Below are 26,575 nucleotides of genomic sequence, written 5' to 3' on the forward strand. Positions count from 1 at the left end.
TGTCTACACTAGAGCTGGAGGTGTAGAGGTCAGCCGGAGGAGACATACCCATTCTAGCTCTAACTGAACTAGCGCGCTAAAAATAGCAGCATAACCTCAGCAGTGCAAATGTTGGGAGAGGCAAGCCACCCTGAATGCGTGCCTAGCATCTCCAGTGCACTCGGGGGTGGCTAGGCCTTCCCATCACCACGGCTACACTCTCTTTCTAGCACACTGGCCTGATCTGGGCTAGCACAGGTACGTCTCCTCAAGCTGGGAATTACACCTCCAGCTCTAGTGTAGACATACTCTATGAAAAAACTCATTGAGCTCTGACCCAGAGGTGTAAAACTGAAGTAGTGCAGTGGTGAATCAGGCCCTAATAGATGATGTATAAAATCCCTCCATAGTATCCCTCCATTAGTATAATTCTATTCTGGAACTGGAGGGAAGCAGTAAGGTTGGGTTGTCTGTGAAGTCAGGTGAGGTGGTAAAGGGCAGTAGAGAGTGAAATTGCAGCGGGGGAGTCTTTGTGAGTGGGGGAGGGTGAGACCCAGTTTCCTGTCCCCTGAGAATTTTTGACATTTCAAAAGTTTTCCCAACCCACATTGGGTTGAAAAGTTCAAATCTCCAAAACATTCACCCAAAAAATTCCCCCAAAATTTCAGTTTGGGTCAATCAAAACATTTTGTTTTGATCGTTTAAAAACGTTTAATTTATATTTTAAACTTTTTTCTTTTCTTTTTCTTTTTTTTAACTTTTTAGTGTAAATTTACTAGAATTTTGAAACAGGGAGTCATCTCAGTTCAAAGACCTGCAGTTTTTCAGTTCAACAACCTCAAAACTTTAGTTACACAAAGAGTTTTTGAGTCAGGCGTTTTGTCAATCCTGTTTTGCGAACAGTTTCGGTTTCTATAACTCCTCATTTTTTGGGTTAAAAAAAAGAAAGGTTTAATCAAAAATTCCCAACCAGCTCTAATTATGAGCAAGATTGTGATAAGCCCCACAAAAAGCTCCTTTCACCCTGGAGTGTCCTGTTGAAGTACTACTTGTTGCAAACAGAGGTATCACAGTCTGGTCCGGTGACAATTACTTTACAGTAATTTACATGTCATTAGAATAGCTAATGTAAAGAAAGTTTTGGAAGGGATGAAACACTTCACACTTCAGGGCTTCAGCTAAATCTGTAAGGTTTAGGAATTGGGCTAAGGCTTTGGTGGGGGTTGTCAGGGCGGGAGGTGGGCGGCCAGGTCTAGTGGTTAGCGACCTGGTTCAGGAGAGCAGTGTTCAGGGGACCAGGAGTCAGGGGAAGAACCAGTCAAATTAACCCGGCGGGGGTCAGGCACTATTTGGGTTCTCAGAAGCCAGGCCAAGGTCAGGGTATCGGGGATCAGGCAGGTCAGGGTCTGTAGTGCTGGGCAAGGAGTCCAATCATCAGTGAAGTAGTGCTCCATTGTGCAGGCTCGTGCCTCTTTTTGGGTTTCAGTAGGATGCCCTGACCAATCAGAGGTGCCAGGGTTCCTCCAATCAGTTCCCAAGGGAGGGCTCCCTGCTGTAGCTTCAGGGTCCATCGTCTGTCCCCCTGGTGGGTCAGCTGGTAGTGAGATGCTGGGCGAGAGCAATGGGGGGATGTCAGCTGACTGGGAACCCCGCATACCCAGGTGGGAGACCTGCCGGGTCATGACAAGGGCGGACTATCCCATATCTGCATACAGTAGGGTTCCTTGCACCTTCTTCTGAATCATCTGTTACTGAGCACTGTCAGAGACTGGATATTGGGATGGACCATTGATATCATCCAGTCTGGCCATTTCTATGTTAGTAAACGACCGCATCCCCTCATCTCCAGATTTTATAGGGTTTGGGATTTTTTTGAAGTTGTAGCATAGGATTTTCAGAATTGCTCAGTGTTGGTCTGACTCTGCTGCCATTGTAGTCAATAAATAACAGTTCGTACAACTGGTTGACTACAGATCCCTGCAGGAGGCTTGCAGCAAAGGCAGGAGATAAATAGACTCATAGACTCTAAGTCAGAAGGGACCAATGTGATAATCTATTCTGACCTCCTGCACAATGCAGGCCACAGAACCTCACCCATCCACTCCTGTAATAGATATCTGACCTATAACTAAGTTATTAAAGTCCTCAAATCGTGGTTTAAAGACTTTAAGGTACAGAGAATCCACCAGCAAATGAGTCGTGCCCTATGCTGCTCCTCTGATGGTTAGAAACCTGCATCTAATTTCAAGGCTAAACTTCTTGATGGCCAATTTATATCCATTAGTACTTGTGTCCACATTTAAATAATTCCTCTATCCATTAGTACTTGTGTCCACACTTAAATAATTCCGCTCCCTCCCTAGTATTTATCCCTCTGGTGTATTTGTAGAGAGCAATCGTATCTCTCCTCAGCCTTCTTTTGGTTAGGCTAAACAAGCCAAGTTCTTTGAGCCTCTCATAAGGCAGGTTTTCCATTCCTCAGATCATCCTAGTAGCCCTTCTCTGCACCTGTTCCAGTTTGAATTCATCTTTCTTAAACATAGGGGACCAGAACTGCACAGATGAGGTTCACCAGCGCCTTGTATAAAGGTACTAACACCTCCCTGTCTTTACTGGAAATACCTTGTCTGATGCATCCAAGGACCACATTAGCTTTTTTCACGGCCACATTACACTGGTGGCTCATAATCATCCTGTAATCAACCAATACGCCCAGGTCCTTCTTCTCCTCTGTCACTTCCAACTGATGCATCCCCAGTTTATAGCAGAAATTCTTGTTATTAGTCCCTAAATGCATGATCTTGCACGTTCCACTATTAAATTTCATCCTATTTCTCTTACTCCAGTTTACAAGGTCATCCAGATCTTGCTGTATGATATCCCGATCCTTCTCTGTATTAGCAATACCTCCCAACTTTGTGTCATCTGCAAACTTTATTAGCACATTCCCACTTTCTGTGCCAAGGTCAGTAATAAAAAGATTAAATGAGATTGGTCCCAAGACCAGTCCCTGAGGAACTCCACTAGTCACCTCCCTCCAGCCTGACAGTTCACCTTTCAGTATGACCCGTTGTAGTCTCCTCTTTAACCAATTCCTTATCCACCTTTCAATTTTCGTATTAATCCCCGTCTTTTCCAATGTAACTAATAATTCCCCATGTGGAACCGTATCAAATGCCTTACTGAAATCTAGGTAAATTAGATCCACTGCATTCCCTTTGTCTAAAAAGTCTGTTGTCTTCTCAAAGAAGGAGATGGGGTTGGTCTGGCACGATCTACCTTTTGTAAAGCCATGTTGTATTTTATCCCAATTACCGTTAACCTCGATGTTCTTAACTACTTTCTCCATACTTCACGCCCTTACCCTCACCCTTTTCCCTCTTGACTTTGATTTCCTTACTTTTTCGTTTTGATGTGTGCCATTAAAAAAAGATTCCATGTGCTGGGAATATTGCAGCTCAATCCAAACATTGTGCACACTGGACTTTTCAGATGCATAGTATTGTTGGGCTTGTTTTATATGTCGACACCTAGAATTTGTTTGGTTTGGTTTAAGAAACATTGAAAAATGTTAATGAATAATAATAAAAAAAAATCCAGGTAACTGTGCTCCCATTGTTGTCAATGGTAAAACGTCCATGGACTTCAAATAAGAGCAGAGTTAGGCCACGTCCGAGTGCTTGTGGGAAGCCCACCTGTAGAGCTGTTATAAAGAAAATGTGATTTGCAGTGTGGACTGGTTTAGGGATCCATTCCTTCACACCTTATCTTAAGGGGTTATTGTTATACTGTGGCCCTTTAAGAGCCCCGTCTACCAGCTCTCTGGGTGTCTGCTGGCTACTCACTGACCCTCTACAGCAACCTCTCAAAGGTCTGACAACATGGGCCTCCAGGAGTCTGGCCTTCTCCTCCACACCTTGATAGGGTAAGAGGGAAAGAACCTGCTGGAGCAAGACCCCAGCCTCTCTGGCAGCTTCCCTTTAATCCCAGCTGTTTGCTAGCCAGTTCTGTCCGTTAACCCCTCTGTAGCTGCCATAGAGTGGAGTTCTCATGTACACCCCATCACAGGACTCCAGGAACTCTCTATTATTCTGAAGTTATTCTTTGTTTTCTGGTAGCTCCGTTTTGCTAAGCACTGTGATCCCTGCATTCATCATGGCCACTATCTCAAACCGTCATAAGTGCTGTTCTAGTTTTGCAGTTTGACATCAGGCTGCAGTAGTTAAACCACGTCGAGCTAGACACGAGGGACCATTGCTGAATAAATCATGTTTCAGGCAGTAGCAAAACTCTGTAAACTGCACGGGGAGCATTTAATGAGTGGCAGCGTAGCTCACCCAAAGCAGGAAAGATTCATAGGGCTGATAGGAGACTCCATCGCTTTCTGCTCCTTTATTACTCAGGATCTGCATTGTAAATTTTTACTAGTTCATTTTAGGTTTTAAAGCTGAAGCTTTCTGGTTTGCATTTATATAAGTAATAATGTATACTCTCTGCATAATATGTAAGGCTACACTGGGAATTTGGCAAAGTAAAAATCCTACACTAGTAATTTTTCAGGGATGATTTCTATTCATGTTTTCAAGAGTTGCTGGTGAAGTTGCACAATAATGTAATATATTTAATGGGAGATGGAAATTTTTGTTCTTCTTGCCTTCTGCTTTTATTCCTAATCTCTCGATTCTTGTGGCCATTTCTTGGGCCGTGAAGACAGGGATATAAAACGCATAAATCAAGCAAACAGAAATTACAAACAAGCTGTTTCCAGTTTTTTATACGGCTGAAGCTAAGTGCAGCAATAAGATGCAGCAAGTGACAGGTGGGGTTATCAAAGGCTTATGTCAAAAGCAGTGCCAGAGAAGCATGGTTGGATGTATATATCTTTGTTGCCTCCGAGTTGCAGGTTGAGAGAATAAACATGATGCATCCTTGCCACTCGGAGTGGCTACAGTTGTAAACTTTTTAAGATCAAACTTTAATGTTGCACCAGTTATTGTAAGCAGAAAAAAAGAAAAGAACATTGGATCAGAACAACAACATAGACCTGTCGCCGTAATGAAAACAAAGGATGTCCTGGGTCACAACAGTCACTGTGTTAGAACCTGCAGTGCTGAAATGGGCTCATGGGGGGAGGGAGGGGAAGGAGAGTCTGGTTGTAGACATCTTTGCATCATCACAGGAGGCTTATGGTAGGCTCCCATGGGAGGACCCTGTGAAGCTGGGCTTGACAGGAAGTACCGCCCAGCAGAGCCTGAGTGGCGGCCTCCTGCAGCCCACTGATTGGCCAGTATCAGCACTTAAACAGGACACCATGAAGGGAAGCTGAGCAGCAATAGAGACTGCCTCTCTGTCTCTGCTCCAGACCCTGCTCGTGACAGACCTAGTCTCTGGCTTCTGACCCTGATTTGTCCTCAGCTTTGCTATTTAATTGCTGTGTGTAACCTGGCTCCTGACCCTGATCTCGGAATCACAGAATCCTAGATCTATGATTCTATGATCTTCTGGTAACCTGACCCTGCCTGCATCCTGGTGCCCGAATCTCAGTCTGCCAATGGGCCTGCTTCAGACACTGACCTCCAGGTACCTGACTCAGCTCGATACCTGCTCTGATCGGTCTGACTGCCCACGTCCTGGCCATCACACTGGTGCTGGAGTCCAGTTGCTTTCCTGCATCTGGCCTCATCCAACGCCTCTTGATTTCAATGGGAATCTCTCCATTGACTTAATGGGCATTGGACCAGTTCTTTAGTTGGAGTCTAACATGGAAATTGGGATGAGATGTTTTGCAATGTAAGGAGTTAAAATTCTACCTGCTTTAAAACAGGCAGTTCCTCATTGGCGGCCTGTTTGGTGAGGTTCCTCCAAAGCAAGTCAGAGGAAGGATGATCTTGGAGAACTCGGGGGACTTGTGTTCGATTCTTGCCTCAGCCACAGACCTCCTTTGTATCCGGGGGCCAGTCTCGCAATCTGCCCTGTGGCTCAGCTCCCCACCTGTAAAACGAGGGTGATACCTCAAAGTGTGTGGTGAAGATAAGATGCATTAATGATTTCAAGATTCTCAGATACTACTCTGTTGAGGGCCATATAGACACGCAGTGTCATTTTCTTTGCCATTTCTTCCAGCATTCTGAGCGCCCGGGCATATTTTGCGTCTCTGCATTCGCTAGACCTCACGCTCTCAGGTATAGCTAGAGAGTGCATTGTTGGAGACACCTACTCACTGAAGGACCGTCGCTCAATCTAACCTGGGTTGCCCTCACAAAGTTCAGTTACTGTTTCGATTATGCCCCTGGCTCTTGGTGTGAACATTGGTGGAAAGTTCCCTACATTCAAATAGTGCTGCAGGAAGCAGGAGGCAAGGATACAGGAGACCAAGCTCCTTGTCTACTGATCTTCATTAGGAGAGATGTCTCATGCTGGACACATAGGCCTTAGCAGATGAACTTCCTGCTCAAACTGCACCAGCACAGATGGAACGAGGTTGGAGTAATTAAAACAGGCTCCTGGCTGATGACACTGGGTTTGCTCCAGAAGATCTTAAAGTCAATGGGGATCTTTCCATGGGCTTTGGCTCAGACCCAGAATGGGAAGCTTTAAATCAAGACTGAATGTCTTTCCATGAGAGGTGCTGCAGCTGAAATAGAAGTTACGGACTTGATGCCGAAATTGTAGGGTGGAGGTTCTGCGGTCTGTGCTCTGCAGGAGGTTGGACGAGATCAATCTGTCTACGAGTCTTATGCTGCTTCCCATCATCGTACTATCTGAGCACCTTCTACGTAAAACTGACAGCAATAGCGAAGTGGATTTCATGGGGTCTCTTGATAATCATAATGAGTCCTTGTGTCCTCAAAATCAGTCACTTGCTTACTTCATGGCGCCCTGTAGTGTCAGGATGGGGAAGGGCTCACACAGCCTTAACCTTGACTTTTTGCTGACTTTCAGTTGCTTAAAGATACCTCTTTAATGTTCCCTTCATGCTGTTTTTCTGTGGAATCACACTGCGCTTTAAATGCAACAGCCTTGTCATTGCTACCTGTATGAATTTGACGATGAAATGATGCCTGATCTCGATGCAGGGAAGCAGATTTATTTTTACGTGCTCCATCCTTTTCTTTCCTTGTGATGAATGCTGGAACTGCTCCGAGCTCAGTCATCCGGTGTTTAAATTGCATTATAAATTTGTGTTTATAGGTTTACAGATGCCTGCTCCGGAGTATATAGTTGATGTAGAGTCGATGGAGATTTTCCCAGTCGGCTGGTGTGAAGCAAATGCTTACAACCTCACACCACCACACAAAGCAGTTTGTAAGTACACAAAACCACAAGCTGAATAGACTGCATACACACAGATTTCTTAGTGTGCCTGATGTATCTGGTCAGCTCCTCCTGTCTGCCAACCCGCCTAAGTGGCAGGACCCTTGGACTCAGTCGTTAGTACCTGTTCACCCAAGGAATTCCTTTAAGAATGGCACCGTTTGTATGAGTGTGAGAATGTGGCCCTGGGTGTTTCTAACGTGGCTGTAACAATGATATCTGTGTTTTATCATACTGAAATTAATTTCTCAGCCTACCAAGACCCAAAGGAGAATATAGGTGACAAAGACTTTAAGGGTATGTCTGCATCGCAGTCATAGGTCACTATTGCAGCCCGTGTAGACGTACCGGAGCTAGCTTTGATCCAGCTGGCTCAGGTCCGGGAGCAGTGAAGCCATGAGGACGTGTGTGAGTAATTGTTCTGGATTCTGGTCAGGTTTATATAGCCTGCATTGAACCCCACGCTGCCGTGGCTTCACTGCTCTGGCCAGAGCATGTCAACACAAGCTGCAGTCTAGACATACCGTAAGTGAGAGACATAATAGCAGAGGGGACAGGAATTGGACAGCACAAGGAATGGGTAATGGTATGTAGCTAGGCTTTTTCCAAAGCACCTAAGTAAGTTAGAAGCACAAGACCTGTTGACTTTTGATGGAATTTGTGCTCCGAACTCGCTTAGACACTTAGGAACATGCACCGCAGAGCTTTTTTCTTTCTAGGGCAGGCCTGAGGAATGTGTGTGGGGCATCCTGGGAAGCCAGTTCTGCCACCGTCCGTGCTGCACCCAGGTGGTAAATAAAACAGGGTGTCACTCACCCGAGCTGTCGGTCTCACACCTTTTTCCCACACTGAGGGTCTGTTCACACGGCCGCCGCAGGTGTGGATGGCAGCTGTAGCTGTCCCCGTGCTAGCTGCTGAACGTTAAAGCCCGCACCGTGCCTGCCTCACTTCTGTTTTTCTCAGGCTAGCTAGGGTCTAGACAGCAGGGGGGGGGGGTTACACGAGCTGCCATTGACACCTCTGGCTGCAGTGTAGACCCACCTAAAGACTACGCTTAGAGGCTAGTGTCATTCCATTGATGTCAGCAGAATTACTGTCCGTTTGCCCCGGATACATTCAAATTAGAACTGATTTGGGCCCGATTCTGATAGCCTTACTCACACTGGGTAATGCCTCACTCCATGAATAATCCCATTGTTATCAAAGCAAAGGAAGCTACCTTCAAATGAGCAGAGGGTATCCAAATCTGGCCTGTAAATGGAGGCAGGATCAGGCCCTAAGCCATCCCTCTGTATTGTTGATCTAAAGTATCCGTGTATTTAAAAAACTTATTTGTCCTGGAGACGTTCTAGGACCAGCTATTTCCTTACACTGGAGAGGGGAGATGCCATTTATGTCCAAAGGCCCTGATCCTGCAAGCTTTCCTGTTGCACAGATCCTTGTGCAGGAAGAGGTCCAAAATTCCTGAGTCTCATTAAGAAATGGACCGGAACCACAAGGATGGACCCATGGGCTGGGAGCCTTCCGAAAGTCGGGAGGAGTTTGATTCCGGGATTTGGGCCCAGCCCTTTCAAAAGAGAGAGACCAGGCACAAAGCTAAGATCTGGATCTGAGCTTCCCCAGAGCCAAGGTAGATTCCATCCAGGGCTGCATACGCCTCCCCTGCAGCCCTTCAGGTGAATGGGGACCCAGCCAGAGCCATAAAAGCAGACCCCCAAATGAGACTCCAAGCTGCGCCCTTTCCTTGTGGGTGACCTGGAGAGTGGAAGGGGTTGGGGAGAAGGTGGGGATCATGCAAGGCCTGGGCAGAGGAGCAGCTAGGGCAGGGGAAGCTTTCACCACTTCTTTTAGGAGCAGTCCCACCACTGCCCTGCGAGTGGAGGAGGTGAGGGCAGCTATTCGGATCGCCCTTACCTGCTCTTCCTGATGACATGGTGAATACAGACATGATCAGTGGTGGAATGTGGCAATCCTGGGGGTAGGGGAGAAAAAAGGGAAAGTGAAAACAGGCATCCCATGGGGGAGGAGGGGGGAGGAGTTAAGAACAGTTTGCAATACAGAAAGGGAAGGTGGTCATGATCCTGCTCTCCCCTGGAGCCTGGTCAGGACCCCAGACTGAGATCCCAAGAGCTGGTGTCATCAAGCCGCTTGTGGAGGGCAACGAACACAAATCTCCCATCTCCAGCTGAAATAATGATCATCGGTCTGTTTGTATTCATTAACATTTGAAAGGCAAATTAAAAAAAAAAAAGCGTCAGCCCTTTTGAAGAGTTAAATATATCTGAGTTAAAAATCAGGCAGCCAGACCTAATTTGGAAGAACACCTCTATGGCAACATTGAGCAGCCTTGTTACAATTTACGGATGGGGTGTGATGATATCGGAGCAGGCATGTTTGCAAAATGCAATCTTACCCATGTGTTTCTGCATGGAAAATATTGGCATTATTTTATTTTAATACTTGTTAAGTACAGATCCCGTAAAATCAATATCAGCAGTGCAGTAGCGAGATTAAATGTACGACAGCCTCTTTAAAACGCAAGTGTTTTAATGGCGTGGTAGCTCATTTAAAAAAAATTCAAAACGTGGGACTGAGCGTGGAATAGCCTTTCATTGCGTTAAATGTTATTTTATATTCCAGCTATTTTTACAACAGACAATATCTCTCTCTCTTCCTCTCTCATTTTGCAGTACGAAAGAAGAGGAAGATTGCAGTTGTGCAACCAGAAAAGCAGTAGGTTTCTGTTTAAAAAGCAGTTTCAATATGTAGATGAATACGTTTCTCTATGGGGAATGGTGCATAACAGCTACATCACAATTCTAACTAGTGTCAATCCTGCAATGTAATCATTTTGCAGGGGTTCCTTTCAAAAAGAAAATAGTCATTATCCTAAACAGGATCTGTCAGAATGTTACCTCTCTGTAGGGTCGGCACTATAATTTGACTCTGTGAATTCCATGGCAGAAAGACTGAATTCCAGAGCAACTTGGAAAAAGTTCCAGAATCCACAAAATCATGCTGTCCACAGAGCCTTGACTGGGATCAGTGCAGCTCATACCTCTACAAGCTGTTTCAGGCTGCCTGCAGATTCGGGCAGGCAATGTTGTATCAGTTTACACTTGGTTCATGTTTTTACGGTTATCTTTTCATGCATAAGCTAGAAACTTTTTTTTTTTTAATTAAAGTTCAGATTCTGGAGCACAATTTTGCAGCCGGGGATGAATTTCAGTGCATGGCTCTGTAACCATAAGAAATAGCATGACGTCATTCTAGTTGGAATAGTGTTGTGTTTAAAGGCCCAGATCCTCAAAGGTGTTTAGATATCTAACTCCCATTGATTTCAGTTGGTTTCAAAATGACAGGATTATAGTCTCCATGCAGATATAAGGGCACTAAGTGATGACCAGACTTTGGTGAGTCAGGTGCAAAACCTAAGTTGCTCAGGTTCCGATCTGTCACCCAGGCTCTTGGTATTAAGTGCGTCGTATTGTCGTTCAACAGGTTGCCATCCACAGTGCCTGTTGCGAAAATACCTCATGAACTTTGCCCAGTTCCTCAGCCAGACACAACAGGTGAGTCTACTCAAAGGTCCTTTATTATTTCAGACTTCACAGGTGAGGCGTGAGTGTGTTGTACAGAGTGCTACAGACATTCCCAGGGCCAGATCCTCAGCTAGTGTATGCCCACATAGCGCTGCTGAAGTCAATAGAATTATACTGATTTACATCAGCTGAGGATCTGTGTGCACGTGTGTGTCCGTCTGTCTGTCTCTTTCACTCTCTCTCTCTCTGTCTCAAGTGACCTGGGTTTGCCTGTGGGTTTCAGAAGTTTGAGAGTTGATCCTTGAATTGCTCCGCTCCAGACAGTGTCATGGTGTTGGGTCAAATAAAGCCCCAGTGTAAATAGACACAGCTGTTTTCTATTGGCATCAGTGGTACTGCGCTTGTTTACACCAGAGCTAAATTTGCCTTTGTATCTCTCTGCATGCCTATCTGTACGGCACATCAACCAACCATTATTCCAACCCAAAGTGATTTCTGTTTTCCCCTTTAATGCAGGTAGGGTATTTTAGTGCATAATATTTAGATAGTTCTTTACATAGGAATCTAAATTGGGATGATCCCTTTGTCTGAAAGCCATGTTTTTAAATTCACTTTTTGTCTTGGTTTCTTTCAAGTCTAGATGTCAGTGAGTTCATCACTTTTCTTTCTGTGACTGGTGCTTGAGAAGATCATAGTAATAATAATACTTAGAATCATGAACTAACTAGCCCTCACTCCATCCCTGTGCCAGTGGTACAGTAGGGAATGAAATACTCCTATTCCCCCTTTACAGGTGGGGAAACAGAGGCAAATTCCATAGACCACAGGCAGTTGTCAGAGACTCACTTACAGCTCAAAGTCTTCCCTCCTAGCCTTGTAGTCAGACCACAGTAGGCCCCATTCCTTGAGTGAGGGCTAGGGGAAGACACCAAGAATGGTAAAAAAAAGACCAGGAAAGCGATATGGAAATCTGGGATTTGATTTACTGAAGAGATGGGCTATGACTCAAATTAACATGATGAGGGCTGCCCCATGCCCCACAGAGCTGAGCAGCTATTCCTTCCCAGCCAAAAAGCTATGAGACACTTAAACTCTCCAGTACTCTGTTCTTGTTCAGGCCCACAGTTCACCCACGTGGTTGTTGGCCAGCATCATCCAGGCCTTGAATCCAGGTGCCTATACCACTTTGTGTGTAGAAGCTGGGGTGGAGGCACAAGCGCGTGTTCTGTTTTGTGGTCTGGTAGGCAAGCCTTCCTAAAGGCTAGCAGAGGAAGGCATGCCCAGTGGTTAGAGTGCCAGCTCAGGAGTCTCAGGACCTGAGTTCAATTCCTTGCTCAGGCAGAGACTTCCTGTTTGACCTTGGACAAGTCACTTATCCACTCTTTGCCTCAGTTTCCCATCTGTAAAATGGGAATAATAATACTGCCTACCTCAGAGGAGGGTTAAGAGTTATGAGACATTCTGGTGTTGCGAGCCAATATCAATGATGTCATGAATGAGGTCTTTCTAGACACTGAGCTGTGCTCACCAGGGACCCCATCCTACTGCCAGGAGCTTCTACTCCTTCCCTCTCAGGGAAGATCTCTGGATGTTTTTGCAAGCATCTTGCAGGAAGAAGAGGGACTCTTGGGTTTGCTGCATGAAAGAATTGCAGACTTGGCAATGTTGTTTTCTTCTTGCAGGTACCATCAATGGGCGTTACTGCTGCCCCCAGCTCTTCATCAATCATCGCTGCTTCTCAGGTCCATATTTAAACAAAGGGAGAATAGCAGAGCTACCTCAGTCTGTTGGGCCTGGCAAGTGCGTGCTAGTTCTTAAAGAGGTACAGTTAACGTGAGACTGGATGTCATGTCATGATGTGAAAACAGGGATGGTGGGGAATAAGGACCAGAATTTCAAAACCGGCACCTCAGTTGAATTCAAGCATGGGACAGACACAAGTAACAGTGTCCATGATACAGAACCATGAGCAGCACGGGCCAGGACCCATTGTGCTAGGTGCTGTACAAACAGAACAAAAATGATCCCTTTCCCAAAGAGCTCACAATCTAGATATGAAACAAGAGACAACAGGTAGATTACAGACAGAGAGAGGACCACAAGGAAACATTGAGACAATACTTCAGCTTAATTGGATAATTAGGAAAATCCTAATTAGGATAATTAGGATAATTAATTAGGATAATTAGGAAAATCAGTTCCAAGGTGTCTCAAGTTGGGCACTAAAATCGGAGACACCGAAAATCACAGACCAGTGCTGAAAATTTCGGCTTTGGTATCTACAAGGGACTCTTTGCCCTGTCTTTAAAAAATATCTCTAGCTGTTTGAAATGCTACAGCCTGTTGCCTCCCAGTACAGGAGACAACGCTACAAAATGCATCAAGATCAAGCGGCCTTTCCTCATGAGATAGTTTGATTTGAAACATGGGAACTGAAACGTGTCCTAACACGAAGCAGGATAAGGTCTTGGCAAAGCAAAAGGCTGATGGTTGCCAAATTTGAAAGCGAGGCCTGAGCATTTTGCTAATGGCGGATCTAGCTTTCCGCTGATCTTCTGAAAGAGAGCACAGGACAAAAGGAAAAGTGCAACCCCTTCAGTTTTTGTAAGTGGGAGAGAAATGTGAGTTGCACCAAGCCTACACTTACGCTAGTGCTTCTTCCTCCTCCATCAGTGGAACAGTTTTGTTTTTCAACACATAGTGGGTAGTTGAAAGAAGCCAGGTCATCAGCTGGTCTGAAATGGCATAGCTGCATGGACTTCAATACACCAGTTTTAAAGTTATTTACACCAGCTGAGGATCTGGCCCCATAGAAGGAGACAATTATGATCAAGTCCCTAATATACCATTGCTCTGCACTTTGGGTAGTCGTTTACACAAGGGCAGAGTGGAAGCACCAGATTAGAACAGTAATGTGTTACACTCGCAGGGGTGAATGACCTCAGAAGGGGCAGCGTAGTGGTGAGTCAGGCCCTGAGTGTCTAAGGGGAAGATCCATGGCTTCGTGATTTCTGTGTAAGCACTTGGGTTTGAAACGTCCATTCGCAGCCGTGCAAAGAGCTTTGTTCCCTTAAAGAAATGGTCTTTTGTGGATTTGGCAGGGAAATGATCAGGAAGGGAGATATCAGTTGATGTGATGTGACACGTCGTGGTCCTCACAGCCCAAATCCATGCAGCAGAGAGATTCGGGTCAGAAAAGTCTTCTGCAGCCTTCTAGTCCTACTTCATTCCCATGCAGGAGTCTAATTGTTATCACAGAAAACTCCGCAGTTTGTCAAGGTCACATAACCCATGATGTTTTGAGTGAAATAGAAGATGTGGCCAGCTCCTCAGCTAGTGTGAATCACAGTAGCTCCTGTGATGTCAACGATGCTCTGGTGAACTTACTCCAGCTGCAGATCTAGCCCAGATATATACACGTGATATATTGACGATGAGAGTTTCCAATAACCAACAGTCAATAATTACTCAATAGCTGATAGTTAATACGGTTTGAATTTATTAAGGGATTTAAAAGACTTGGGATAAGTCAGAGTGATTGAATGTGTTAAAAGGTTAGCTATCAAAACAGCGCATGACAGAAATAGGTGTCAATCATAGTTCCCACAAACTGTAGCACTGACCCTGCAGTGACAACAAGCTGATCCCAGTCTTGTCTTGGTTCTGATAATTGCTTATCCCTTGCTAATCCTTATGGTGAGGTTGTTTACAATTCCATTATTTCCTCTTTCCATATCGTAGATAAAGCTACATATGTCTGGTATTTTTTATAAATTTTCATGCACATAATTGGGCATCTGCTTGCTCACTCATTATTTTTTTGGAGGTACATTATATTTATATATATTCCTGTCTGTTGCTGTTCAAGACACTGCTTGCTCAGCCAGAGGGGCAGGAAAAGGTCACTTCATTTTTCTTAACAAGTTCAGCAAGCTTTTATTTTCCTTTCTTAGCATGACCAAAGAGGATTATGGGAGTCTGGTTTATGCGTGAGCTAAAGGCCTTACAAAAGTCTGGGTCATAGGTCGACAGGCCCTGCCTAGTCACTGTACATTTTTTTATGGTGACAGTTAAGCAAAAAATTGCAAGTAAGATATTCAATAACACTAACTTACTTCCTCGGAGATACGAAAGGATTAGCAAGTAAACGTTGGTTTAAAATTTTTGCTCTTCAACCATGCATCGTAAGTGGCAAAATAAAATTAACATAATGACAATTATAATTATTTGTAGCACAATCAAACTCTTGAAGGTTACTTCTATTTAAGTATGTGACAATAAAACATTGAGATCCCCATCATGAAATAACTGATTGAGATTTCTTTGCATTTTCCTTGCTGTTGCTAATTTGCATAACATGGATATCTTTCTGATTCAACAAAATCTTCATATTCAAGGTTAGTGAGGTAATATATACATCAAAAATGGGCACTATCGCCTCAATTTCATCCTGGCAGTCAGGCTTACTGTCAATTGTAGACACATCATTAAAAACTGGAGTGGGGTTATAACAGTTTTTCCAGTCCCAGTGTGTTTTTGTAGGATACAACAAAATGTGGAATAGTGTCATCACGTTTGGCTCCCATAGATACGTTCATGATTAGTAACCACACGGTGTTGTCCATCCATGTTTAGAGGTCACCCTCTCCACTTCACCAACACGAGACTGTAGCAAATAGCTTCCCAGTCTCATTCAATTGGTTTAGGTCGGTCCGACTACACGCTGGAGTGGCAATATCAAAGATATCACACTGAGACGTGTATCAATATCCCTTAACAGAACAAACCATGTGCAGTGGCCTCCATGATGGTGTGCTGGTATGATATACCAGTAACTGTGGCAGAACAGGTGTTCCTATAAGTGGTGTCAAAGGACATGTCTATGTTGCCGCGGTGGTAGGCGTCGATGCAGAGGCATCAATTGAGTGGGTCTGTGTAGACCCACTAAGTTGATGGGAGAGCGCTCGCCCGTCAACTGAATTAGTCCACCTCCCCGAAAGTGCCGATGGGAGATGCTCTCCCGTCGACGTAGTGTCGTGAAGATGCCGCGCTGAGTAGACGTAAGTACGTCGTCGTGAGACATGCTAGTTACATTATGTAACTAGCGAATCTCCTGTTGACCCAGCATGGCAGTGTATAGACCAGGCCTTAGAGGTAAGCTATGGAACAAAAAGCTGCCAATGTATTGAATACTGCAGTGTCGAGGTTTCATATGGACAAACACATAGTAAAGGATATGTAAGGGAGGCCAATATTGTGCACAACCTTTTAAAATAACATGAGCCTGGATTTGGATGTGGTGTCACTGACCCCAAGTTTCTAATAGTGCAAAAAGGTGCTTTCTTACACGATTTGACACAACAGTTCCTTTCCTTACCAGATTTAGAATTGCATTGTGGACAATATCAGTTAAGGAGGTGTTTATCCTTAACATTGGGGTATTTTTACGTTATTTAATATTGCTTAGGATGCTACTTATAACACATAGCTCTCATAGGCAGAACAAATAATCTCTTTAACTCACCCTTTTATTTATATTAATTAATTTATTAATTGTATTTGTATTTAGTTAAACAATATCACAATATTGTGCAAATTATCAATAGTCTATTTTTCTCATAGAGCTAACCTTTTCACGCCTGTTTTATTATGGGTCGTAAAACCTTTTCTCCATTTTTTTCATGCTTAAAATACCCAATATGCTTTTTTATATGTTCCAGATCAGCCCTGCTGCACACTGACATTCCTAGACCAAATAAACCCAAAATAGAGCTGACAATCCCACCTAGACTTTGTACCTTTCTACTTCTAAAACTCCTAATTTTGATACCATTTCTTGCCTTGTGATAGCATCTTGAGTTTGTTCCTAATAAGATGTTCTTCTTCAAGTAGATGCATCCAGGTATTCCACTTAGGTGCATGTGTGCCCAGCACACTGGAGTCGGGGGATTTTCCCTAACTATACCCATAGGAGGCGGCACTTGCTCTTCATGGCCACACGTCCTCTCCTGGCTATATGAGGCTGTGTTCCCTCAACCCCTCTCTTCAGTTCTTTCTTACTACCCATGACTGGAGCTCGGTGTGGTTCTTAATCTCATAATTCCTCAGCCTTTGATTTAGTTGTTCTAGTTGTATATAGTTACTTTGTACCTATAATGTATGTTAGTTAGCTTAGTTTAGTGTTTTGTCTGGTGATGGCTTCAGTAGGGTTCAAACACTATCTGTCATTGAGAGGGGAAGGCAGTCCACCACACAACCCTCACACAAGGAGCTTTCTCTGCTTAGGCGAGACTCACATCAAAGAGCAGTGTTTGGTCTGTAAACCTTTAATGAAAAAACCTCAGGTGGCTAGAGACTTTTACCTAGAGCGGCACCTTCTCAAGCAGGCCACAAGGCCTGTTTTAGCACCAAGGCCTATGTCAGATGGGAGGTCGCCCTCAACCTCTTGAGTGGTACCGGCTCATGCTCGGGGATTGGCGCCTCTCTGAAGAGGTGAAGAAGCCACTCTCCATCGAGTGCACTGAGGAAAAGTTCTCGTAAAACCAGTCAAGACCACTCCCGGTCTTGGGGAAACTCTTCTTCCTCCTCCAGGAAAAGTATGGCAATAGCTGGCATGCAAGGTGGAGCAGGTCCTTCCAACTGCTCCCCAGTACCATGTAGGGGTATGAGAGACCCCGTCCTGTCAATGCCGGTTCCAGCCCTGGGGCACCTGTTGAGTCCCGTATTGACAAGTGCAAAGCTGGCACTAACTGTTTCCATGCCGGTGGCATGTCAGGTGGTGGCGGACCTCCTCTGCCTTCTATCCCAAGATCTCCCTTGGTTCAGGACTTCACCAGGGTTATGGCATCCACGGCCTCTCTCTCTGGACAAGTGGCTGAACCTCCAGGACCATGGGCACCGCCTCCTGATGTCCCCTTGCTACAGATTGTGGAAGAGGGGCCGGTGCCTATTTTAATGTGTTGATCCTTCCAAGCCACAGAAGATTTCTCCAGCTCATCGTGGTGACCCATCATTTTCAGTACACAGTCCTTCCTTGCAGTCTGTCTTCTGCCCCCTGGGTTTTTACCAAATGTACAGTCGTGGTGATGGCATACCTCAGGAAGAAGGGAATTACCTTCATGTCCATGTCTTACCATATCTGGACAACTGGTTACTATGGGGACAGGTCCAGAGAAGAAGTTCTTTCTGATGTGTACACATTACACTGTGATTACTTGGCCATCTGGGTATCCTCCTCAACACTGGGAAGTCAACGTTGGTCCCCGCTCAGAAAATCAAATTCACTGGGGGCCTCTTTGAGTCTGAGAGCGTTTTTGCCGACTGACCATTTTCAGACGATTCACCCCTTTATCTCGGTCTACAGTCTCAACCGTCCACGAGAGTTCGGATATGCCTGAGGCTCTTGCGCCACATGTCCACATGCATGCAGGTGGTACAATTTGCCAGGCTGCGTCTTCGCCCTTTTCAAATGTGGATCAGGATAGTTTACTATCCCAGGCTGGTCCTTCTCCCTCCATTGACCCTGGACGCCTTACAGTGGTGGATGGTTCAGAGGAATGTAACAGGGCATTCCCTTCATCTGACCCCTACCAGCCAGGACTGTTGTCACTGATGCCTCCTTGATGGGTTGTGTAGTGCATCTGAGGCCACTGAAAGTTCATGATTTGCGGTCAGAACAGGAAGCTTCACTGCATATCAACGTGCTGGATCTTTGGGCCATCATGCCTCTAACACTTTTCTAGACTTTGTCCGGGGCTCAGTGGTTCACATGCTTACTGACAATACCACTGCACTGTATTATATGAACAGGCAAAGGGGAGCACACTCCAGGGTGCTCTGCCAAGAGTCAATCAGGCTATGGCAGAACCGCATTGAGGAGATCATCACTCTGATAGCCAATCACTTGCCCAGGGTCCAGAATCATCTCATGGACCATCTCAGCAGGATTGTTTCCCCAAGTCAGGAGTAGTCTCTGAAGCGCAGTGTACTGCGAGTCGTATTCACGGCTTGGGCATCTCGGTGACCAACCCGTTCACTACAAGGGATAAAAGGAAATCCCACCTGTTTTAGTTTCAAGGGGGCCTCACTCCAGGCTCTCTGAACAATACGCTCCACCTCAGCTGGCCATTGGCTGTTCTATACACTTTTCCTCTGATCCTGATCATTCCACAGGTCATCCTCAAGCGGAAAGTGAATCGGGCCAAGCTCAACCTCGGTACCCTGGCATAGCCGAGGTAGTGTTGGTTTTCTGATCTTCTCACGTTGTCGATTCAGCCTCCCATATCCCTTCCTTTCCATCCCGACCTGCTCACACAGAATCACTTTGCATCCTGCGCTCTGCATCTCATTGTGTGGCTACTCTGTGGTTGAGTGAGGAAGAAGAGCAATGTTCAGTGGCTGTTCAACAAGTCCTACTCAGTAGTAGAAAGCCCTCTACCAGAATGGCCTATTTGCCAAAATAGAAGCGATTTTCGATGTAGTCGTTGGCCTGCAGTGTTCAGCCAACACTGGCTTGTATCTAGGACATCTTGAAGTACTTACTGCATCTTCAGTCATTGGGCCTTATATTTAGCTCATTGAAGGTGCATCTGGCAGTGATCTCAGCATTTCATCTGCCTATTCATGGAAAATCGGTGTTTTCCAGTGCCATGGTAGCAAGATTCTTAAAGGAATTCTTCGTCTCCATCTGCCGGTACAGGGTCTGTTTCCTTTGTGGGTTCCTAGCAGCTCTGATGGGACCTCCGTTCAAGTCTCTGGCATCTTGTCCCTTTCCTCTCTCATGTCAAAAAACTGCATTCCTGATGGTGATAACATCCGCATGGAAAGTCTGTGAGTTGCAGGCTCTGATGGCAGAGCCTCTCTACATGCAATTCTCCAAGGATAAAGGGACATTGCAGCCACACCCAAAATATGTGTCTAAAATGGTCTCTAAGTTTCATTTGAATCAGGCAGTATATTTACCTGTGTTCTTTCCTAAGCCACACTCATCCCCGGCGGAGCAGGGTCATCACACATTGGACATCAGATGATGTCTGGCCCTTTATCTAGACAGGACTAAACTATTTCATGCTTCACCTCATCTGTGTCATATGCAGACCGAATGAAGAGACAAGCAACCTCCACACCGATGATCTCTAAGTGGATGACTTCCTGCATCAAGACTGCAAATGAAATAGCTTCAATTACACGTCCTCAGTGAGTGCAAGCACGTTCTACGAGAGTGCACGCTGCGTCAATGGTGTTCTTAAGTGACGTCTCACTATTGGGCATTTACAGTTCTGCCATGTGGTTGTCAGCACGTACGTTTACCAACCATTATGCCATTACTGCGGCATCCAGAGCGGATGCAGACTTTGTGAAGGTGGTTCTGAAGTCCCTGGTTAAGTAGAATCCGAGCACCATGCCCTGGGGTACTGATTGTGAGTCACCTTAGTGGATTATGCGGCTGCATCAACTCAAAGAAGAAGAAGAGACGGCTACTTACTGTAACTGTGGTTCTTTGAGATGTGATGAAGACATGTATTCCACGACCCACCTTCCGTGCCCTATACATCAGAGCCAAGTCTTTGAGTGTTTGGTGCGAAGGAAATGAAGGAGGATCAAGGTGGCACTGCATCATGTAACCAGGGAAGGGGCTAAGGCCAAGAGGGACAAACACCGCCTCTCACGGGTACTGCTAGGTAAAAGTCTCTGGCTCCGGTGCTCTGGGTGTACACAAACCCAAGGAGAATACAGTGGTCCTCATCACATCTTGAAGAACAACAGTTACATTAAGTAGCTGTTTCTTATTACATCTATTAACAGGAAATTATACACCTTGATAAATTTACTTTGACACCTTGACCAAATTTACCCATATTTCAATGAGAGATTTAAATCAACCGGTATGTATAAATTATACATCATTGTCCCAGGTATTGAGGGAGCAGTGAAACCACTTGTTGGCCCAGTTTTCACCTTGGGACATTGCTATATCTTTATGGGTGACTGTATATTTAACTGTCCATGTGGCTGAAATATAGGTAACCAGCCTCTGACTTGTAGGTTTATTGTTTCCCTCTGATGCCTGGCACATCTTAAAAGAGTAGGGAAAGTAACAATCTTCTCTGGTGTTGTAGTGGATGTAGGCAATTCAGAAGTTGAAGGATCCCTTACCACTACGGTGACAGATCCATATGTGTCATGAATTGTTAGATCATCCACTCTACGGGTTGCTAAAGCATTTAAATATTTATCTTTTCATTGCGAGTGGAAGCCAACTAGCCAATACTGTTAGCTAAATAAAACCAATTCAGGTAGTCGTCGTACAGTGAAGCATGGCATGCGATTAAACTATAAAACATCTCATGTTGAAAAGCTGTAGTTTTCAGAAATTAATTGTTACCTTCCATCTAGAGGATTTTAAATTCCTTATCAGAGAGAAAAAGAAATACGAAATCTCCTTGCATAGTTACTTTGGCTATTGAATAAAGGATGCTAATGGAACGCTTCCCCTTTGGGTAATGACTTTTCAGGTCTGGCTGTCTTGTTTTTCTGCTCTCTAAACTCTGGCCTGGTCTACACTGCAGGTAGCAGTCGACGGGAGATGCGCAAGTTACGTAATGTAGATTGCGTATCTCCCGTCGACTTACTAACTTCTACTTTTTCGGCGTCTCCACTGCGCTGTGCTCATGGGAAATGCCCTCCAGTCAATGCAGTGTTACTTTTCTTGTGGGGGTGGATTTACAGTGTCGACCAGGGGGCACTTCCGGGATCGATTGAGCGGGTCTCCACAGCCTGCTCATTCAATCCCGCAGCATGGATCCAGTGGGGCCGATGGTGCCACTGTCAATATAGACATGCCTTCTCTCTCTTCCCCACCTCCGCCCCCTCATCGAATCCGGTATGCTGGCAGCCAGGTGAAATCAACTAAAATCATGACCTCGGGAGCTCTGGCATGCAACAATTCAGAGATCAGGGTTTCCGTAGATGTAAGTTGGCTGCCAGCACACTGAAACTTACCAGAGTAGAATGGACTGGAACTCCAGAGGGACCAGCCCAAACCTGGGAGTGCAAGGAGAGATGGTAACATTCATATAGCACCGTTCATCCCATTGGTTTGGTAAGTGGTGAGCAGTGACTTCTGCTAAGCTCTGCTTTGTTACCTCCCACCCTCCGTTCAGCCCATTTGATTGTATTATCCAGGTATCACATCTTGTATGGTCTGACATTTGTAAGTCCTTTGGAGCAGGGACTACTAACTGTTAGTCATTGGTGCAGTGCCTATCATAATGGGGCCCTTATTCTTGGTCCGAGTTCCTAGGCGCCACTCTAAGATCAATAATAAATAATCCTGCAGTGCTTTAGAAACTTTCACCCCAATCCTGAGAGGGACCCTTGCATCAATGCAAAGCCTTAGGTGTCCACCCATGTGGATCAGATTACAGAATCAGGGGCTTTACATGTTATTGTTCCATCCCAGAGGTGGTTCCATTGCAGCAATGGCTTAAAGTCTTTTCTTCAGAATCAGTCCTGAACTCCTTTATGAAAGTGTTGTCTGCAAAAAGAAGTTCAGGACTGAGACAGATAGCAAAGACTTCAGCCATCGCAGCAATGCAGCCACCTCTGCAGTGGAACACAGCAGCTGTTGTAACATTAACTCTGCCTAATAATTCATAGATTTAATAGATTTTAAGGCCTGAAAGGATCATTATGATCACCTAGTCTGACCTAGTATAACACAGACCATAAAATTCCACCCATGGATTCTTACATCTAGTCCAACAACTTGTGCTTGCACTATAGCATCTCTTTCCAAAAGATATCCAATTTCCTTTTATTGACTCAAAGTGATGGATAATTGACCGTGTTCCAGAGATTAATTACCCTCACTCTTTAAAAAAATTTAAAAAAAATGTTTTTAGTTGGTTTTGGACTTGGACGTAAGACGACTCTCTTCATCTGATGCAAAAAAAAAAAAAAGAGGGAATAAACCAGCATTTGAAAAACAGGAGAAAAAAATGTTAAACTATTGCATTCATTTTTTAATTTAACATTCAGGAGCATGGAAAGATTTGTTAGGAGAAAATTGCATAATTAAATCAGATGTCTCAATCTTGGTGCTCAGAGAATTAAGCATCCTATACTGAATTTTAAGCATTTGATTGAGCAAGGCTGCTGGAATTATCATGAGCTATCTGATACATTGTTTGTATTGGCTAGTTTTTGCTGTTGACTTCAACGGGAGCAGGTGTGGGCTCACTGGTGTAAATCAGTGTAGCTCTGACTTCAACTGAGCTATCCCGGTTTACATCAGTGCTTTATGTTTTCACAGACTATGTATTTATGACATCCTGGGGCAAGAACTGAATTGGAAAGCAGAGTGAAAGAGAAAAATACATGTAGATTCAAGAAAGTTGCCCAAAATAATTTACTTGGGTCATATCTGGCTATGCTGCAACCACTGGAAGTTTAATTGAATAAAATCAGGATTTGGGCCCAGTAAAAAACAGTATTTAGGCATCTAACTCCCATGATTTTAATGGGAGTTAGGTATCTAAATTCCTTTGAGGATCCCTTATACTTTGAGTGACTTTTCACCGCAGATGAAATTCACATTATTTTTTTTAAGCCTGGTTGCCTTTCCCCCAAGAAGTTAAGTATCATGATTTTCCACAGTGTTTAACTGTGTGAGATGAAGAGATAATGTCATTGGAAGAGAACACTGTTAACATGGTAATGGACATCTGCTGCAAGGTAAACGCCAAGCCGAGGGATTTATAGGAAATAAACACAGAGGAAAAGCTAAAGCTTCCCTCCTCCCCAAAAGGAAATGATTATTCTGTCAAACATTATTTTCCCGCGTGAGTTTAGATTACTAATAGAGTCATGGTGGAGACAAGCCAACTTAGAGAAAAAGGCTGGTATTGTTAACATCTGTACAGGTCTGAAATTGATTGGGTGTCTTGGGTAAAACCCAGACAATACTGAGCAGTGGAACTCTGGTCTGTTTGCGGGGAGAAGTTGTGCATATTACCTAATCCCTCTGACTGCACTTACAACAAATATCACTTTAATAGATGACCAGGGCAATGGTGTGTAAGTGAGTCAGTCAGGACACAAATGCCTGATTTTCTTTTTCTTTCTTTCTTTCTTATGTAGGAAGCTTTTAACAGGTTTACAGATCATTGCCATGTAAACATCAGAGACAAAACAATAATCATTACAACAGTGAGCTTTTGTTTAGAGAAGCATTATGCCATAAAGTAATCATCAGACTTCTCTATTTAATCGTTCCAGAGAGGTAGCCGTGTTAGTCTGTATACAGCAAAAACAACTTGAGTTCTGTAGCACTTTAAAGACTAGCAATTTTAATTTCAGCAGGCATAAGCTTTCGTGAGCCTCAGCTCACTTCCTCAGATGCAGTTGGTAGAAATGATACAGCAAAATAGGAAACATGCTGTATTTAAATAATTAGCTCTACATCCCCTCACAACTGCTGAACAACAGTGATGTGTTCTTCACCCGCTCTGTGGTCTTTGTGAACCCATGGAGAGGAAACGGTTCAAGAATGGGAGCGTTATGACTGCGCTGTTCTTGATCTAAATCGAATTCTTTGATACATGAAAGTCATGGATGGAGTTGTGACCAGGTGCCTGGGATGGTCCACACTGAGAATGCCACACTCAGGGCAGACTGCAAGAAAGAGAGCGGATGATCCCCTCAAACTATAATTAGATTCACCAAACCAGTAACAAAAGAGCCTCTGCAGTACCACACTGGTTAACCAGAAGCCAAACTCAGTCCCCTTTAGGCATTCCAGTCCTTGGCTCCCATCCAGTCAACCCGATCTAATCTAGTGAGAGGTTATTGAAAACCCTTTCCACCATATGTGAGGTTCTTTCTAATTCCAAAGGATCAGACACAATATCCCCAGGTCAGTATGAAGCTCAGATTACACCCAAATATCGGGCTGTTAGCCAATCCTTAGTAAACTAACTAAAGATTTATTAATAAAAGAAAAGAAGAGAAGAGAGTAATAAATGGGTAATAGATTCAATACATACAAATTATTGCAAAGTCCGTATATCAGGTTTGTAGCACTCATGGAATAGACTGCTGGCTTGTAAAGTCTCTCTGGTAACTTCCAAAAGATTGGAAGGTCCTCAGCTCAAGATGTTCCTTTTGTAAATCCACAGTCGAGAGAATTAGAGCAGGAAAGAGGCAAAGTGAAGGTGTGTCAGGGGGTCTTTTATCTCCTCTGCCATGTGCCTGGAAATTTACATCCCAAACAAAGCCCACAAAGCCCAGGTGTCTGGAAAGTTACTGGCCCAAGATGGAGTCCAGGGTGACGTGCCCTTATCACATGTCCTTAAGTGGTTTGCTAAATCACAGCGGCAGCCACTGGTACCTTGTTGTCTGGAGCATCTGCAGGAAGAGCTATCTGGACAGGATGAGTTTCTTCAGTGGCATGCTGTGAGAGTGGAGTGTTCTTGATGGGCCATCAGTAGAGAGCTGTCTAGCCCTAATGTAAATTCTGTCTGGGCGTGGGGGTGTCACCCAGGAATACAACACATGTCTAAGTACATAGCCAATATTCAGAATGTCAGCTACAAAGATGATCTATCCATATAAACAGGATAATCATACTTAGCGAATCGTAAACGTTTCCATCGACACCTTACATGACACACTTTGTACAAGATTTATGGAGACGGTGCAGCAGCGGCAACGACAGTGATATAAATGGTCACCTTTAATCAGACAGCATCACAGGAGCAATGTCTAGCTGTGCCAACAGAAACAGGCTCAAGGCCCAAATTGAAATCGGCAGCAGCAAGAGAGCTCCCAGGGGCACAACCAGACAGTAGATGAGACCTGAGGAGTGGGCAGAACCTCATGAAGCAAATGAGAGCAAAGTGCACGCAAAGGAAAGGACAATGGACTTCAGAAAACTGTGGCAACCACTCTGTAATTTGTGGGTGGCCTGCAGATGGAAATACAAGAGAAGCAATTGTTACCTGTGAGTGCCTCGTTCCCTGTACGCTGTTGTAGGAATTAGAGGTGGAAAAGGCTATTCGTTCCTCTTGTCCATCTCCCTATTGATGCCGGATTGTTCACTTCCCCATGTTACATTTTCTGATACTGTGTCCAGTGCAGTTTGGCTGCTACCACTACGTCCTGTTCTGCTGTTTAACAGGGAGGTAAGGGAGGAGAGGCTCCAGTTGATCAAGGTCCCGCTAACAGCCAGTTGTTTATTCCCAGCCAGTGCAGGATTTAAAAGACATATTAATGAGAAGTGGAGATGGGGCATCTTAGACACAGCCTGGGTAAGGCCCCAGTTCAACAAAGCATCTATGTATGTGCTTAAGTACTTGATGGATTGGAGCCTAGACGCCCAGGGTACCATATCTAGAGGGAGCATCATTGAACTGTCTTGGGGATTGCTGCAGCCATCCCAAGTGGCTTTTCTCTGCCACTGGCCTTGCCTACATTAAATCTTTTGGGAAAAGCTGTTATTGTTTGAGGACCACCCGTGCAGTCGCGTTGGTGGTGGCAACAGCACCGGCATTCACACCGTTGTGTTTTCTGTACCTGCTGGAAGTGAAACGAGGGAGCTTTCACAAAAGAGGCTTGTGTAGTAGACATAGCGATGCAGGTCAGCCAGGGTGGGAGACATTACAAAGCCATCTGGCTCCTATGACTGTGAATCGCACTGGCCAATGCACTGTCAGTGCTGCAGTGGGTGGTGGGAGGGGAAG

The 26,575-nt window shown here is 44.7% G+C and overlaps 1 protein-coding gene across 1 annotated transcript in view; it reads left to right on the forward strand.

Annotated features, from left to right (window-relative positions):
* SFMBT2 (Scm like with four mbt domains 2) overlaps positions 1-26,575 on the forward strand; it is a 164,082-nt gene that overhangs the window by 117,688 nt on the left and 19,819 nt on the right. Inside the window, exons 12-15 of the mRNA XM_067534887.1 lie at positions 7,171-7,284; positions 9,984-10,026; positions 10,795-10,865; positions 12,518-12,657. Of these exons, the coding sequence (XP_067390988.1) occupies positions 7,171-7,284; positions 9,984-10,026; positions 10,795-10,865; positions 12,518-12,657 (368 nt within the window). The remainder of the gene's footprint in view (positions 1-7,170; positions 7,285-9,983; positions 10,027-10,794; positions 10,866-12,517; positions 12,658-26,575) is intronic.

This window comes from Emydura macquarii, unplaced genomic scaffold, assembly GCF_026122565.2.
Source record: "Emydura macquarii macquarii isolate MOO-44397 ecotype Brisbane River unplaced genomic scaffold, CSIRO-AGI_Emac_v2 contig_3470, whole genome shotgun sequence".
NCBI lineage: Eukaryota > Metazoa > Chordata > Testudines > Chelidae > Emydura > Emydura macquarii.